General features: G+C 50.9%; 1 protein-coding gene across 1 annotated transcript in view; it reads right to left on the reverse strand.

The window, feature by feature from the left end:
* The window catches only part of RAB11FIP4 (RAB11 family interacting protein 4), a 117,142-nt gene that overhangs the window by 77,499 nt on the left and 26,680 nt on the right, over positions 1 to 12,963 (reverse strand). Inside the window, exons 2-3 of the mRNA XM_036836000.1 lie at positions 4,101 to 4,188; positions 1,168 to 1,256 (exon numbers count right to left, since the gene is read on the reverse strand). Of these exons, the coding sequence (XP_036691895.1) occupies positions 1,168 to 1,256; positions 4,101 to 4,188 (177 nt within the window). The remainder of the gene's footprint in view (positions 1 to 1,167; positions 1,257 to 4,100; positions 4,189 to 12,963) is intronic.

The raw sequence follows: 12,963 nt of genomic DNA on the forward strand, positions 1-12,963 counted from the left end.
GAGATCCTCTTCCAGCCCTGGGGTGTCTGCGCCAGAAGGGACCCCAGAGACTGTCAGTACAGGCATCGTGAACTGTATTCGTCTGTAAGATGCCTCTGCAAGTGTTTGGGAAAACGATGAGTTTCATAATAAACAAACCATTAGGTGATGATGGCAGTAAGACAGAGCCATGGGGACTGTGGTCCTTGTCCCACTCACTTCCTGGAACAGAGCTCCTAAAACCCTTGGAACTTCCTGGGCGACAGGAGTGACTTTTATTATTCATAAGGAGTCCCTTTCAACCCCACCTGAGTTCATGCTAATGAGGTGACTCAGGTGGGATCCCCAGAGAGCCACAGGATGGGGCTGGTCACCACAAAGACCAAACTGGTGATTTGAAGTTGGGAACTTTAAGCCCCACCCACGCCCACCTGCAGGAGGTGAGAGGGCTGCAGATGGGGTCATACAAACTCTAGAGCAATGAGACCCGGAGCTTCCGGGTTGGTGACACACTGCCGTGCAGGGACGTGGTGCCCCTGGAGAGTGCCCCCGCCTCCCGGCCACATACCTTGCCCTGTGAGTCTTTCCTGAATTGTATCCCTTATAATAAAGCAATAATCATAAACAGAGTGTTTTCCTGAGTTCTGTGAGTTGTTCTAGTGAACTACAGAACCTGAGGGGGGTTGCGAGAACCCCGCATTTGTAGCTGGCCCCAGCAGAAGTGCAGGTAGCCTGCGTGTCCCGTCTGTGGTTGCTCCCAAGTGGGGCTGAGGCTCTGGCCCTGGGGCCTGCACCACCTCTGGGCAGTTAGTGTCAGGAGTGGATTGGATTGCTGGACACCCAGCTGGTGTCGGAGAAAAGAGAAAAATTGTCACCCTGCCTGCTGTTGACCTCGAGCCTGCCACTTTCCCTCTGGAGCTCAGCTTCTCCTTGGGACCTCAGAGAGGGGGAAGGTGCCCTGTGAGGACTCCCAGCCCCTACACCCTCTGCTGTGGCTTCCCAAGGGGCTGCACTGCTCCAGTTCCAAAATCTCTTTCTTGACTTTGAAGCCAAAGGGCCCTCAGAGGGGGCTCTGGGGTCTCCCTGACACCAAAAAGGTGAAGCAAAGGCAAGAAGACGGAAGACCAAGCAGGGCAAGGCGGGCGGCTGGAGGCTCCCCAGCCCTTCCGCGGTGGCCGCCCCTCTCACCTGCTCCACGCAGTCTGGGATCTCCAGCGCACAGGGCAGTGTCCCAGCGCTCTCCACGGCCAGCACATCCTTCAGCAGCTCCTCACAGCCTGTGGATGGACAGACAGACAGCGGAGGGTCAGAGCCTCAGCCCAGCCCGGCAGCTCTGCTTCTTTTTTTTTTTTTTTTTGCAGGATCTTAGTTCCCCGACCAGGGATCGAACTTGGGCCCTTGGCAGTGAAAGCACAGAGTCTTAACCACTGGACTGCCAGGGAATTCCCTGGGCAGCTTTGCTTCTGATGAGTAAGCCTTGGGTGGGTACGGCTGCAGGGAGGCAGAGGCCCCAAGTCTCCAAGAGACCAGCTGATCATTCAGAGGCAGAGATGGGGCACCCAGTCTGAAGAGAAGCGAGTCCAGGGCTGGGCAGAGGGAGCCGAGACAGGTCCTTGCCCTCCAGATGTTCTTCCACTGGGACTAACACCATCAGGGAACACAGAGAAGACAGACTCCCAGTTGCGGAGGGGAGGCTGGGGCAAAGAGAATCCAGGAGGCCTTCCTGGAGGAGGGGATATAAGAACATACTCCCTTCCTGGCTCACAGGGACTCCAAACACACACAGTCCGGGGCTGCGAGGCTGAGGCCCTCTGCAACCCTGCAAACTCCAGAACATGGAAGGCCACCTTCAGGATGGCGCTACTTGCTGCTGACTCATTACACAGCTGGCCTCCCTCCCCTGAACAAATGCCCCCAAATCATAATGGACAAAGGAGGTGTGATATTGTGATTTATAAGAAATACATATTTGGCCTTCATCTACAGTTTCTAACTCACAGCTCCCAAAACCCTCAGAACTTCCTAAGTGTTGAGAGTGACAAAGGTATCTTTTTATGTTAATGAGGTGACTTGTGGACCCGCCTAAGGATGGGGGCTGGCTGCCGAGAGAACCAACCAGGTGATTAGAGGGCTGGACCTTTCAGTCCCAACCTCTGACCTCTGACCTCCAGGGAGCGGCGAGGGCCTGGAGGTTGGATCAATCGCCAATGTCCAATGATTTAATTGATCACGACTATGATGAAGGTTCCACAGAAACCCAAAAGGACCAGGTTCAGAAAGCTTCCGGGTTGGTGAACACATGGAGATTTGGGGAGAGTGGTGCCCTCCGAGAGAGCATGGATGATCTGCACCTTCCCCCATACCTTGCCCCACGCACCTCTTCCATCTGGCTGTTCCTGAGTCATATCCTTTTGCAATAAGCTGGTAATCTAGTAAGTAAAATATTTCTCTGAGTTCTGTGAGCTGCTCTAGCAAATTAATCCAACCCAAGGAGGGGGTCGTGGGAACCTCTGATTTACAGCCAGTTGGTCAGAAGCATAGGTAACAGCCTGGGCTTGTGACTGGCGTCTTGAAATGGGGGTGGGGAGAGAGTCTTATAGGACTGAGCCCTTAGCCTGTGGAATCTGATGCTACCTCCAGGTAGATGGTGTCAGAATTGAGCTGAATTCTCCTCGGACACCCTGCTGGTGTGAGAAAATTGTTTGTTGGCATGGGAGGAGCCCCTCACCTCCACACATTGGAACTGGTCTCGGAACAGCAAACAGGAGGTCAAACCTGCAAAGCGCCAGCACAGGGACGTGCCGGGCACAGTTAGTGGCGGCCCTATTGAGTCAAACAACTCCATTCAGAAACCTTTCCTGGGGCTGCCGTGTGCGGTCCCCCCAACCTCTCTGCTCACTGCCTTTCGCCCCTCACTTCTATGCAAGGAATTCCTGCTTCCTTCCCACCCGCCCAGACTCTGAGGGACCCCCCAGGCAAGGCTTCGTGCTGCTCTGAGCCACACAGACAGGGAAACACGGCATCCTCCACAGATAACAGCAAGGCCCTGGGACGTCCAGACGTAAACTGTGCTCTCCTCACAGGCTGGTGAGCTGGACCACTCTCTCCAGATGAACAGTTCAGTACTGAGTGGCCACACTCTGATTCCTGCAGGTGTCTCATAACTGCCTTTGAGTGGGGGGAAAACGAGAGGGATTTTTATATTCCCCCCCTAAAGGGAAGAAAGGAAGGAATTCGGAGGAGTTAGGAGGAGGGAGTGGGGAGGAAACAAATGAAGGAAATTCAGAACGGAGGCAGGGAGATGAGGGGACCAGCTCTGTCCAGGTCTGCCTAGAACCGTCCTGGTTTAAAACTGAAGTCCTGTGTCTTGGGAAACTCCTCAGGAGTCTGATCATCCTTGAGGGAGATGACTTCCCTCAGGAGATGGAGGGGGAGAGAGGAGAGGAGAGAAGGGAAAGGAGAGGAGGGGAGAGGAGAGGAAGGGAGAGGAGAGGAGGGGAGAGGAGAGGAGGGAAGAGGAGAGGAGGGGAGAGGCGGGGAGAGGAGAGGAGGGGAGAGGAGAGGAGGGAAGAGGAGAGGAGGGGAGAGGAGGGGAGAGGAGGGGAGAGGAGAGGAGGGGAGAGGAAAGAAGAGAAAAGAGGAGGGGAGGGGAGAGAAGGGAAAGGAGAGGAGGGGAGAGGAGAGGAGAGGAAGGAAAGGAGAGGAGGGGAGAGGAAAGAAGGGAAAGGAGAGGAGGGGAGAGGAGAGGAGGGGAGAGGGGGGAGAGAGAAAGAAAAGGGAAGGGAAGGGGAGGGAAGGGGAGGGAAGGGAAGGGAGCTGTTCTCGGGAAGGGGACAGACAACGGGAAGGGTAGAAATGCCTGGATGCAGGTGTGGGACCGCATGGCAGAGGTTCAGTGACACCCACAGCCCCTCACCAGCGGGCACAGCTGTGGGAGCCCAAGACCCTTCCCCTCGGCCCCCCTGGGGGAGTCAAGGGCAGAGCCTACTTCTGGAACCCATCCTGGGCTCCTGGGACCCCCGTAGGGGGTAATCTGAGCTGAAACCCAAGCCATGCCAGCCTTCCCAGCCAGACAGGATCCTGGGAGCCCCTAGGACCCCCCTCCCCCCAGAAGACCTCACCTTTCATGGCGAACACCCCTCGGCAGAAGTCCTTGAAGTTGATTCTCCCCAGGTCGTTGGGATCCAAATACTTCACAAGTTTTTCCACCTGTGGAAAGGAAGGAGGGACAGGTGTGAGGCTCCCAGAAATGCCCCAGAGAGTTCACAGAGCTGGCGTGAGGCTGGCCAGGGAGGCTGGGAGGGAGGGAGGGTTTGTCACTTGAACCAAGGGGATGCCAGCAGTCCCCTTCCTAGCCCTGTCCCCCTCGGCGGCGTCAGCACCGGCCCCAGACAGCAGTGGGGCCACTTTATTCTGAGGTTGACAGACAGCACGAGTGAGGAAAATCAAATCCATCACCGCAGTGCTCAGAACCCGGGTTTGTTTGGCCTGAGCTTCCGTCTCCAAGTTATTTCTCAAAGACTGGCACGTGGAAAACAAACACTGATTTTTTTTAACTTAGCAGTTTCTTTCATGCAAAAATAATACAAATTCACTGCAGAAACTCTAGAAAAGACAATGTATCAAACCCCTCCCCTTGGGCTTCCCTGGTGGCGCAGTGGTTAAGAATCGGCCTGCTAATGCAGGGGACACGGGTTGGAGCCCTGGTCCGGGAAGATCCCACATGCCGCGGAACAACTAAGCCCGTGCACCACAACTACTGAGCCTGCACTCTAGAGCCCGCGAGCCACAACTACTGAAGCCCACGCACCTAGAGCCCATGCTCCACAACAAGAGAAGCCACAACGAGAAGCCCGCACACCACAATGAAGAGTAGCCCCCGCTCACAGCAACTAGAGAAAGCCCGCGCACAGGAATGAAGACCCAACACAGCCAAAAATAAAAACAAATAATGAATTGAAAACAAAAACAAAAAACCTCCCCTTTCCCACTTTTCTTTAAAACACATAGTTCTAACCACTTTTTTTTTTTCTAGTTCTGAGACACCCTTGATCTACAGGGAGGAAATAATTATGTGACATACATATCCATTATTTAAAAATTACAAATTACAAATCAAGATTTAAGGCAAAGCCAATTATGGTCAAGATAGCAGCTACATCTGCAGAATTGTGCAGGAGGAAGACACCAGGGTCGTCTCTCTGTCTTGATCTAGGGTCTGGCTACACAGTGAAAACTCACTGAGCTGTCCACTTGTGGTCAGTGCACTTTTCCGTCCTATTTGTACCTTATACTTCAATAAAAAGTGTTAAAAAAATAAATTTGTAAATAAGCTGTAGCCCAAAGGAATCTGCCATTCCTGATGTTGGGAAGTTTCTCCCCTACTTAACAGTATATCAGAAACACCTCCCCTCCCTGCCCAGTGGGTACCACTCACATTTTTAGTGGTTATAAAATATTCTGCTCAGTAGATATACCATAATTTACTTATTAACCACCCATAATAGTTGGGCATTTTGGTTATTTCCAAATTTTTGCTGTTACAACTCATCTTTGGGGGGTTCTACAGCTGTGCGAATGACCAATGGACTCCCCGGCCTTTTAGAACCTTGACTTCCTGTTGTTCCATATCCCACCTCAGCCACCCAGGCCCCTTGGCCACAGTGAGGACCCAGGCATCACCGTTGCTTGTCCCTCCTCCAACATCACTCACTCAAATGTACTACTCCCTGACTGCATCCTTCCTCCCTTCCCACCAAACTCCTCAACATGGCCTACAACACCATATATTTTCTGGCCCCTCCAGCCAAATCTCCTCTCACTGTTTCTTTCACTCACTGCATTCTAGCCACACTGGCCTTCAGTCAGCTCCTCAAGCAAGCCAAGCTCTTTTCTGCCTCAGGGCCTTTGCACATGCTGTTCTCTATATCTCAAATGCTTGTCCTCCCCATGCATCATCTGGCAATGTCTGTTTATCCCACAGGTCTCCATTTGTACCTCTATGGAATGTTTCTCCTGGACAAGCCCATCTTGCCCATCTAATTAGGGCCTACCCCACTGTTACCCTGCCTTGTAGCACCCTATACTTTTCTTTCAGAACCATTTGTTGCAATATGTAATTATATGTTTATGTGATAGTTTTATTAATTTGTAGCTTCCCCCCTACCCCTCTAGAAAGTAAGCTCCTTGAGATCAAGGATCATGTTTATTTTGATCACCACTGCATACCTTGTAGCTCCCACCATTACTGGCATGTAATAGAAGCTTCATAAATATTTGTTGAATAAATGAAAATAAATGGTTCTACAAGACATCTAAGTTTTTAAGCCTTTTGATAACAGTTGCCAAATTGTTCTCTGTAAAGATGTCTCAATTTAGTCTTTGATCAGAGCATCTGACTTCAAACTTGTGAGCTCTGGGTATTTTTTCCTAGTTTTTGTCAATGGCCGATTTTGTCAGAACCCGTTTTTACCCCCTGAAAGTTCCAATACCTGAAATGCAGCCTCTTGATATTTCTTCCAGAAGCCCACTTCTAAATCAACCTGTAATTTAGTGGCAGCCCCTCTACAGCACACCTGCATTCATTTACTTATTTATTCAGTAAGGACGACTGGGTACCGCCTATAAGCCGGGCACTCTGCTGGGGGGTGATGGTAGTTGCTGGCCCCTCTGGCTAACCACACACGGTCACGTGGACACACACGTGCACACACTCTCACATGCTGGTGGCCAGGCACCTTGCCCCTCTCCCCCGTAATCACCATCAGTATCTAAAGCACAGTCGGGCAAGGATGAGCTCTTTCCCAGAGTCCTTTGGGGCTGGGTTGCAGGTGGAGGGTATGAAAGCACTTTGGAAACTGTAGACATAGCATGTAGGGAAAGGATTACCGTCACTGTTGTTATTGTTAATACTGTCACGGCAGACACCCTCCAGCCACCATACCGCCCACCGCATTCTCCGAAGCCCAAGCCATCCTGGGGGATTCACCTATCCACAAGGACCATGTTTCCTGCATGCCCACAGTACACTTTTCTAGTGCGGCAGTTGCAGCAGGGGTCTGAAGCCCGCTCCAATTATGGGGACACACCCAGTGGGGTTTGGAAGATGAGTGAGCAAGGGAAGACCCTATACAAACATCCCTCCTCCCTCCCTGACCTTGGTGGCCCTGAGCTTGTACCTCTGTCCCAGCTGACCCTGCTTTTCCACTTGGGTGTGACTCTGGGGGTGAGGGGTGGGCAGAGGCTGTGCATTGTCTGTGACCCCCCCTGAACCTGGCACCTAGCAGGCCCTTGGGAAAGGCTGGAAGAATTCCAGAGCAGGAGGAAGGTGGCTTTCTGCCAGCTCCCGCCCTGGCTGGCGCCTCCTCAGCATTGCGGCTGTCCCCACCCTCCCAGCCAGGCAGCCTCTGACACTGCCAGGCAATGATGTGGCTTCTGAGAATAGAAATGCCCAGGTGCCACCTGCAGGGCTGCGGGGAACCCACCCACCCTCCCAGCTGGTGCCCCGCCTCCTCTCCTCCTGCCCTCTCGTCAGCGGCATTCTAGGGCATGCCTATGAATGCAGGGATGGGCTGGGGCTCCCGGTGTTCACCCCTACAATCCTCTCCAAGGTTGGGGGTTATGCTTTAATTATTTATCTCTGATGTGAGACGAGGGCAGAGTCGTCACCGAGTGTTGAATGGCTGATGTGGAGGCCCAACCTCAGATCCACGCAAGGGGCAGCAGGCTGTGGAGGCAGATTCAGATTCTGTAATCCATGGAGTCCGCAGCTCCCCAGGGCTGGGAGACACTGTGGGGCCAGGCTATCGGTCCTCCTGCCTCCAGGGAAAGCCAGCCTGGAGCAGAGGTGCCAGGGCGCTCGATGACAGGCAGATAGATGGGGTCCTGGGGACCACTGCAAAGTCCCTGGAACACCCCTGAGCAGTGGGCCCAGGACTCCCACAGGGCTCTTCAAAGAGCGAAGGTCCCAGAAAGCAGTGGGTATGAAGGTGCCACACCAACCATTACACAGCCCTTTAGAAAACAGGCAGGGTTCACCGAGGGCTTGCCATGAACTCTGGCTGGACTAGCCTCATTTTTTTTTTTTTTTGGTGTGCGCCGGGCAGCTTGCAGGATCTCAGTTCCTCAACCAGGGACTGAACCTGGGCCCTCGGCAAAGAAAGTGCGGAGTCCTAACACTGGACCACCAGGGAAGTCCCTGGACCCATCTCATCTGATCCTCACACCAACCTCAATAGCAGCTACTATTTTACAGTTGAGGAAACTGAGGCTCAGACATTTAGAGACGTTATGACACTTAGAGCAGTGGTCCCCAACCTTTTTGGCACCAGGGACCGGTTTCGTGGAAGACAATTTTTCCCACGGACGGGGCTGGGGGAGGGGTACATGGCTCAGGCGGTAACGTGACCGATGGGGAGCGACGGGGAGCCGCAGATGAGGCTTCGCTCGCTGGCCCGCCGCTCACCTCCTGCTGCGCGGTCTGGTACTGGTCCGCGGACCGGGGGTTGGGGACCCCTGACTCAGAGAATCCCTGTAGTGGTAACTCTTCCTTGACCCCAAGCCCCGCTGACCCGAGTATCAGCCTCTGCACCCTACTGCCTTCCACAGAGGCAGGCTCTTGCCAGGTTGCACCAAAGTATGTTTCAACCCACCCCCCCTCCGTCCTCTTGTATATCGAGGAGCATTACCCCCTAAGGCTGGAGCCCCTCACCTTGATCACCAAGAGCGTCAACCTTCCTGGACACTAGATAAACTTCTGCTGGTACCCCGAGGGCAGGGGTGCCCTCAGCTGACCCAGCCCTTGATTCGGCAGACGGGGAAGCCAAGTCGAGGGGAGGGGGAGGGGCTTGCTCAAGGTCACACGGTGAGAACAGCAAATAACCACCCACGGGTGGTCTTCGTGGTGAACCGGGGCCCCAGATGCTGGGGGCCTGCCCGCGGGCTGGGGGAGCGGGGCGCACACACCACGCAGGGCTGGGCTGCGCTGGGGGCGCGCCGGGCTCCCAGGCGGGAGGGCTGGGCGCACCGGACCTGCCAGGGGCGGCGGGAGCAGCTCTTGCTGCTGGAGCTCACACAGCTGGGCCGCTGAGCTGGCTGCCAGGGAAACTGCTTGTTTCCCTGGCAGTAAAACATTGATCCTCCTTTTTCGGGCCACACAATTAGCAGGCTTCCCCTTCTATTTCGGTTGCCTTTCTCTTCAGGCTGATTTTTTTCCCCCGCTCATTCTCCCGAGGTCACGTCTCTTCTAGCTCAGACCAGACGATGTTCAGAGCTTCACGGCCACTGCCCTCTGATCACCAGCCAGATCCTCCCTGAGCGTGGGCCCGGTCACCCACGCCTCTCCAATTTTTTTTTTTAAAATTTTTCTTTATTTATTTATGGCTGCATTGGGTCTTCGTTCCGGCGCGTGGTCTTTCTCTAGTTGCCGCGACTGGGGGCTACTCTTCGTTGTGGTGCACGGGCTTCTCATTGTGGTGGCTTCTCTTGTTGCAGAGCACAGGCTCTAGGCGCGCGGGCTTCAGTAGTTGTGGCACGTGGGTTCAGTAGTTGTGGCATGCGGGCTCAGTAGTTGTGGCTCGCGGGCTCTAGAGCGCAGGCTCAGCAGTTGTGGCGCACGGGCTTAGTTGCTCTGTGGCATGTGGGAATCTTCCCAGACCAGGGCTCGAACCTGTGTCCCCTGCACTGGCAGGTGGATTTTTAACCACTGCGCCACTAGGGAAGTCCCCGCCTCCCCAATTTTGACATGTTCAAGCCAGACGGACTCAAGCGAGCTATTATCTGAGCAAGGGAGATAAGCTGGCTCAGTCTGCAGGTCTAATAAATGTTAGCCATTAAATTATTAATCAAACAAATGCTTAGTAACTCCTCTTTGATGCCAGGTCTGCTCTAAGCACTGTATACATACAAACTCAACGAAGCCTCACAACCACCTCAGAAGATACTATTATTATTCCCATTGTACAGGTGAGGATACTGATGCTCAGGAAGGCTAAGTCATTCAGGGTCAAGGTCACACAGCTAGTAAGAGGCAGAGCTGGGATTTGAACACAGGCTGCCTGGCTCCAGAGTCTGTGCTTTTAACCGATAATTACTATTATTTCTACTAATATAATGATAATCACTATTATTATCACAAGTTTGGGGCTTGCTCTGACCAGAGAAAGGATAAATTCGTATTCTGCTCTCTCTCTGTTTTTTCTGCCTGTGCCACCTGGCTTATGGGATCTTAGTTCCCCAACCAGGGATCGAACCCAGGCCCACAGTAGTGAAAGTGCAGAGCCTTAACCAGGGAATTCCCAATTCTGCTGTCTTTTCACCTAGAAAAACTGAGTCCAAAGAGCCTTTGTTTAAGAATTTGAATATTTAGGGTCCCTGGCAATCCAGGGGTTAGGACTCCACGCTTTCACTGCCACGGACCCGGGTTCAATCCTTGGTTCGGGAACTAAGAACCCAGAAGCCACGCAGCGCAGCCAAAAAAAAAAAAGTTTTTTTAGCGCAGTGGCAGAAAAATTTGAATGTTTAAAGGAAAAAGTGTAATTTCAAATGCTGTATTGCTAAAGCACAAGTCTCCAACTAGCATCCCAAATGAGGCTTATAGACAGACTTAAATATTTAAAATGAACTGCCAAGATCCAAAAGGCTTCTGGTGCAGGTTAAGATGGAATCAGTAACACTACACTCTGTCTCTTTCACTGATTATAACTAAAAACTCTGGACAGAATACATAAAGCAACTATACAAGGACTCTGCAAAGTAAATCATAACAGGCAAACTGGGAGAAAAATTAAAACTTGAAGTAAACAACAACAAAAACCAAAAACAAACCAAAAAACTTGAAGTAAGATGAATATGGTGGTAAGTCCCCTGATTTATTTTTTCTCACATATTTTCCAGCCTAGACTCAGGTAGCTCAAACCCCAGAACTGCACGGCAGATATGAACAGAAAAAGCTCCAAAAGAAACCCTCTCTTTTAGTTTTTTTTTTTGGCCTCACTGCGCAACATGCGGGATCTTAGTTCCCCGACTAGGGATCGAACCCATGCCCCCTGCAGTGGAAGTGCGGAGTCCTGACCACTGGACCGCTAGGGAATTCCCTGAAACTCTCTCTTTTTGACGAGAGGTCAGGGAAGGGGGCCCTTTTGGGACAGAGAGAGTGGGAGAAATGTTTTTGTTTCTATTTTTGTTTTTAATTCCCTTTCCCAGCCCTACCCCAAGCCGCAGTCTCAGAGGTGGGTGGTAGCAGCAGCTACAGCACCAGGCAGCCACCTAAAACTTGGAGAGGAGGAAAATCTTTCTCTGTGGAATGATAAACTTGGAAAAACGGTCCCTGTGGTCAAAATGGGGAGGGGGAATTCCTGTTACACGTTTCTCTCGTTTTCCTCTCACCACTGCATCCTGCAGGTAGACCAGTCATGGGAGGTGTGAAACAGCACAGCGTGGCCAAGACCTCAGATTTCTAACCAAAGGACCAGGAAGAGGGGCTCCTGGGAGCTTGTGGGGGGCGAGGATCACAGAGAAGAGAGAGTTTGAGATTAGGATCCGATAAGTTGTACTTGAAGTCCTGGGCCCACTCCTGAGCTGCATATACATGGAACTAACCCAAAATAGTATGCCAAAGGCTTTGAGAACTGAACTACAGAGTAGACAGTGAACAGACCGGCCCCAGGAGAGTGCACACTTGAGGTGGATCCAAATAGCACTTCAAAGGCTTTGAGAACTAAACTGACTGAGCAGCTCAGAGGGCAGGTTGGGATCTGAGGTTTCAACCTAACTGGGTTGATTTCCTGATTAAAAAAAAACAAACAAAAATTAATATTCTTCAGAGTATTTTAACAGGACCCAGAGTCTCATAATATAATATTCAGAATGTCCAGGACACAATCCAAAATTACTCGACATGCAAAGAGACAGGAAAACCTCAGCGATGCACAAGAGAAAAGATAATAAATACCAACCCCAAGATGACCCAGATGTTATCATTAGTAGATGGAGACTTTAAAGCAATTATAACCATATTCCATGAAGGAAAGGTGAACAATCTTAAAACAAATGGAAATATAGAAATTCTCAGCAGAAAAACAGAAGCTATGAAAAAGAACTGAATGGAAATTTTGGAATGGAAAAATACAATAACTGAAATATTTAAAATTCACTAGATGGGATCAGTAGCAGAATGGAGATGACAGAAAAAACAGTTGGTGAACTTGAAAACAGTGCAGTAGAAATGATCTAATCTGAGCAAGGAAAATTACCAAAGATTAAGAGGAACATTATGTAAGAGGGTCAACTCACTAAGAAGACATAACAATCCTAAATGTGCATGTACCTAACAACAGAGCTTCAAAACACATGAAGCAACAACTAACAGAACTGAAAGGAGAAACAGACAAATTGACAATTATCATTGGAGACTTTAGCACTTCTCTTCAGTCATCAATAAAACTAGTTAGATTGAAAATCAACAAGGATATAAAAGAACTGAACAACACCATTAACCAGTTTAACCTAATTGACATTTATAGAACTCTCAGTTAATAACAGCAGAATACATATTATTTTCATGTGCGCATGGAACAGTCACCAAGATAGATCATATCCTGGGGCCATTAAACAAAACTTAACAAATTTAAAAGAACTGAAATCATATAAAGTATGTGTTCTGACCATATTGAGCACATACTCAGTATGTGCATTGAGCACCTTTATGACTATTGCCTTGAACTCTTTATCAGGTAGATTGCTTATCTCCACTTCACTTGGTTCTTCTTCTGGCGTTTTATCTTATTCCTTCATTTGGAATATATTCCTCAGTTGCCTTATTTTGCCTAATCCTCTTTTTATTTCTATGTATTAGGTAGGTCAGTTACATTTCCTGACCTTGGGGAACTAGCCTTATGTAGGAGATGTCTTATGGGGCCCAGCAGTGCACTCCCCTCTGGTCACCACAGCTGTATGCTCTAGGGGTGCCCCCTGTGTGGGCTGCAT

This window comes from Balaenoptera musculus, chromosome 20 (genome assembly GCF_009873245.2).
Source record: "Balaenoptera musculus isolate JJ_BM4_2016_0621 chromosome 20, mBalMus1.pri.v3, whole genome shotgun sequence".
Classification (NCBI taxonomy): domain Eukaryota; kingdom Metazoa; phylum Chordata; class Mammalia; order Artiodactyla; family Balaenopteridae; genus Balaenoptera; species Balaenoptera musculus.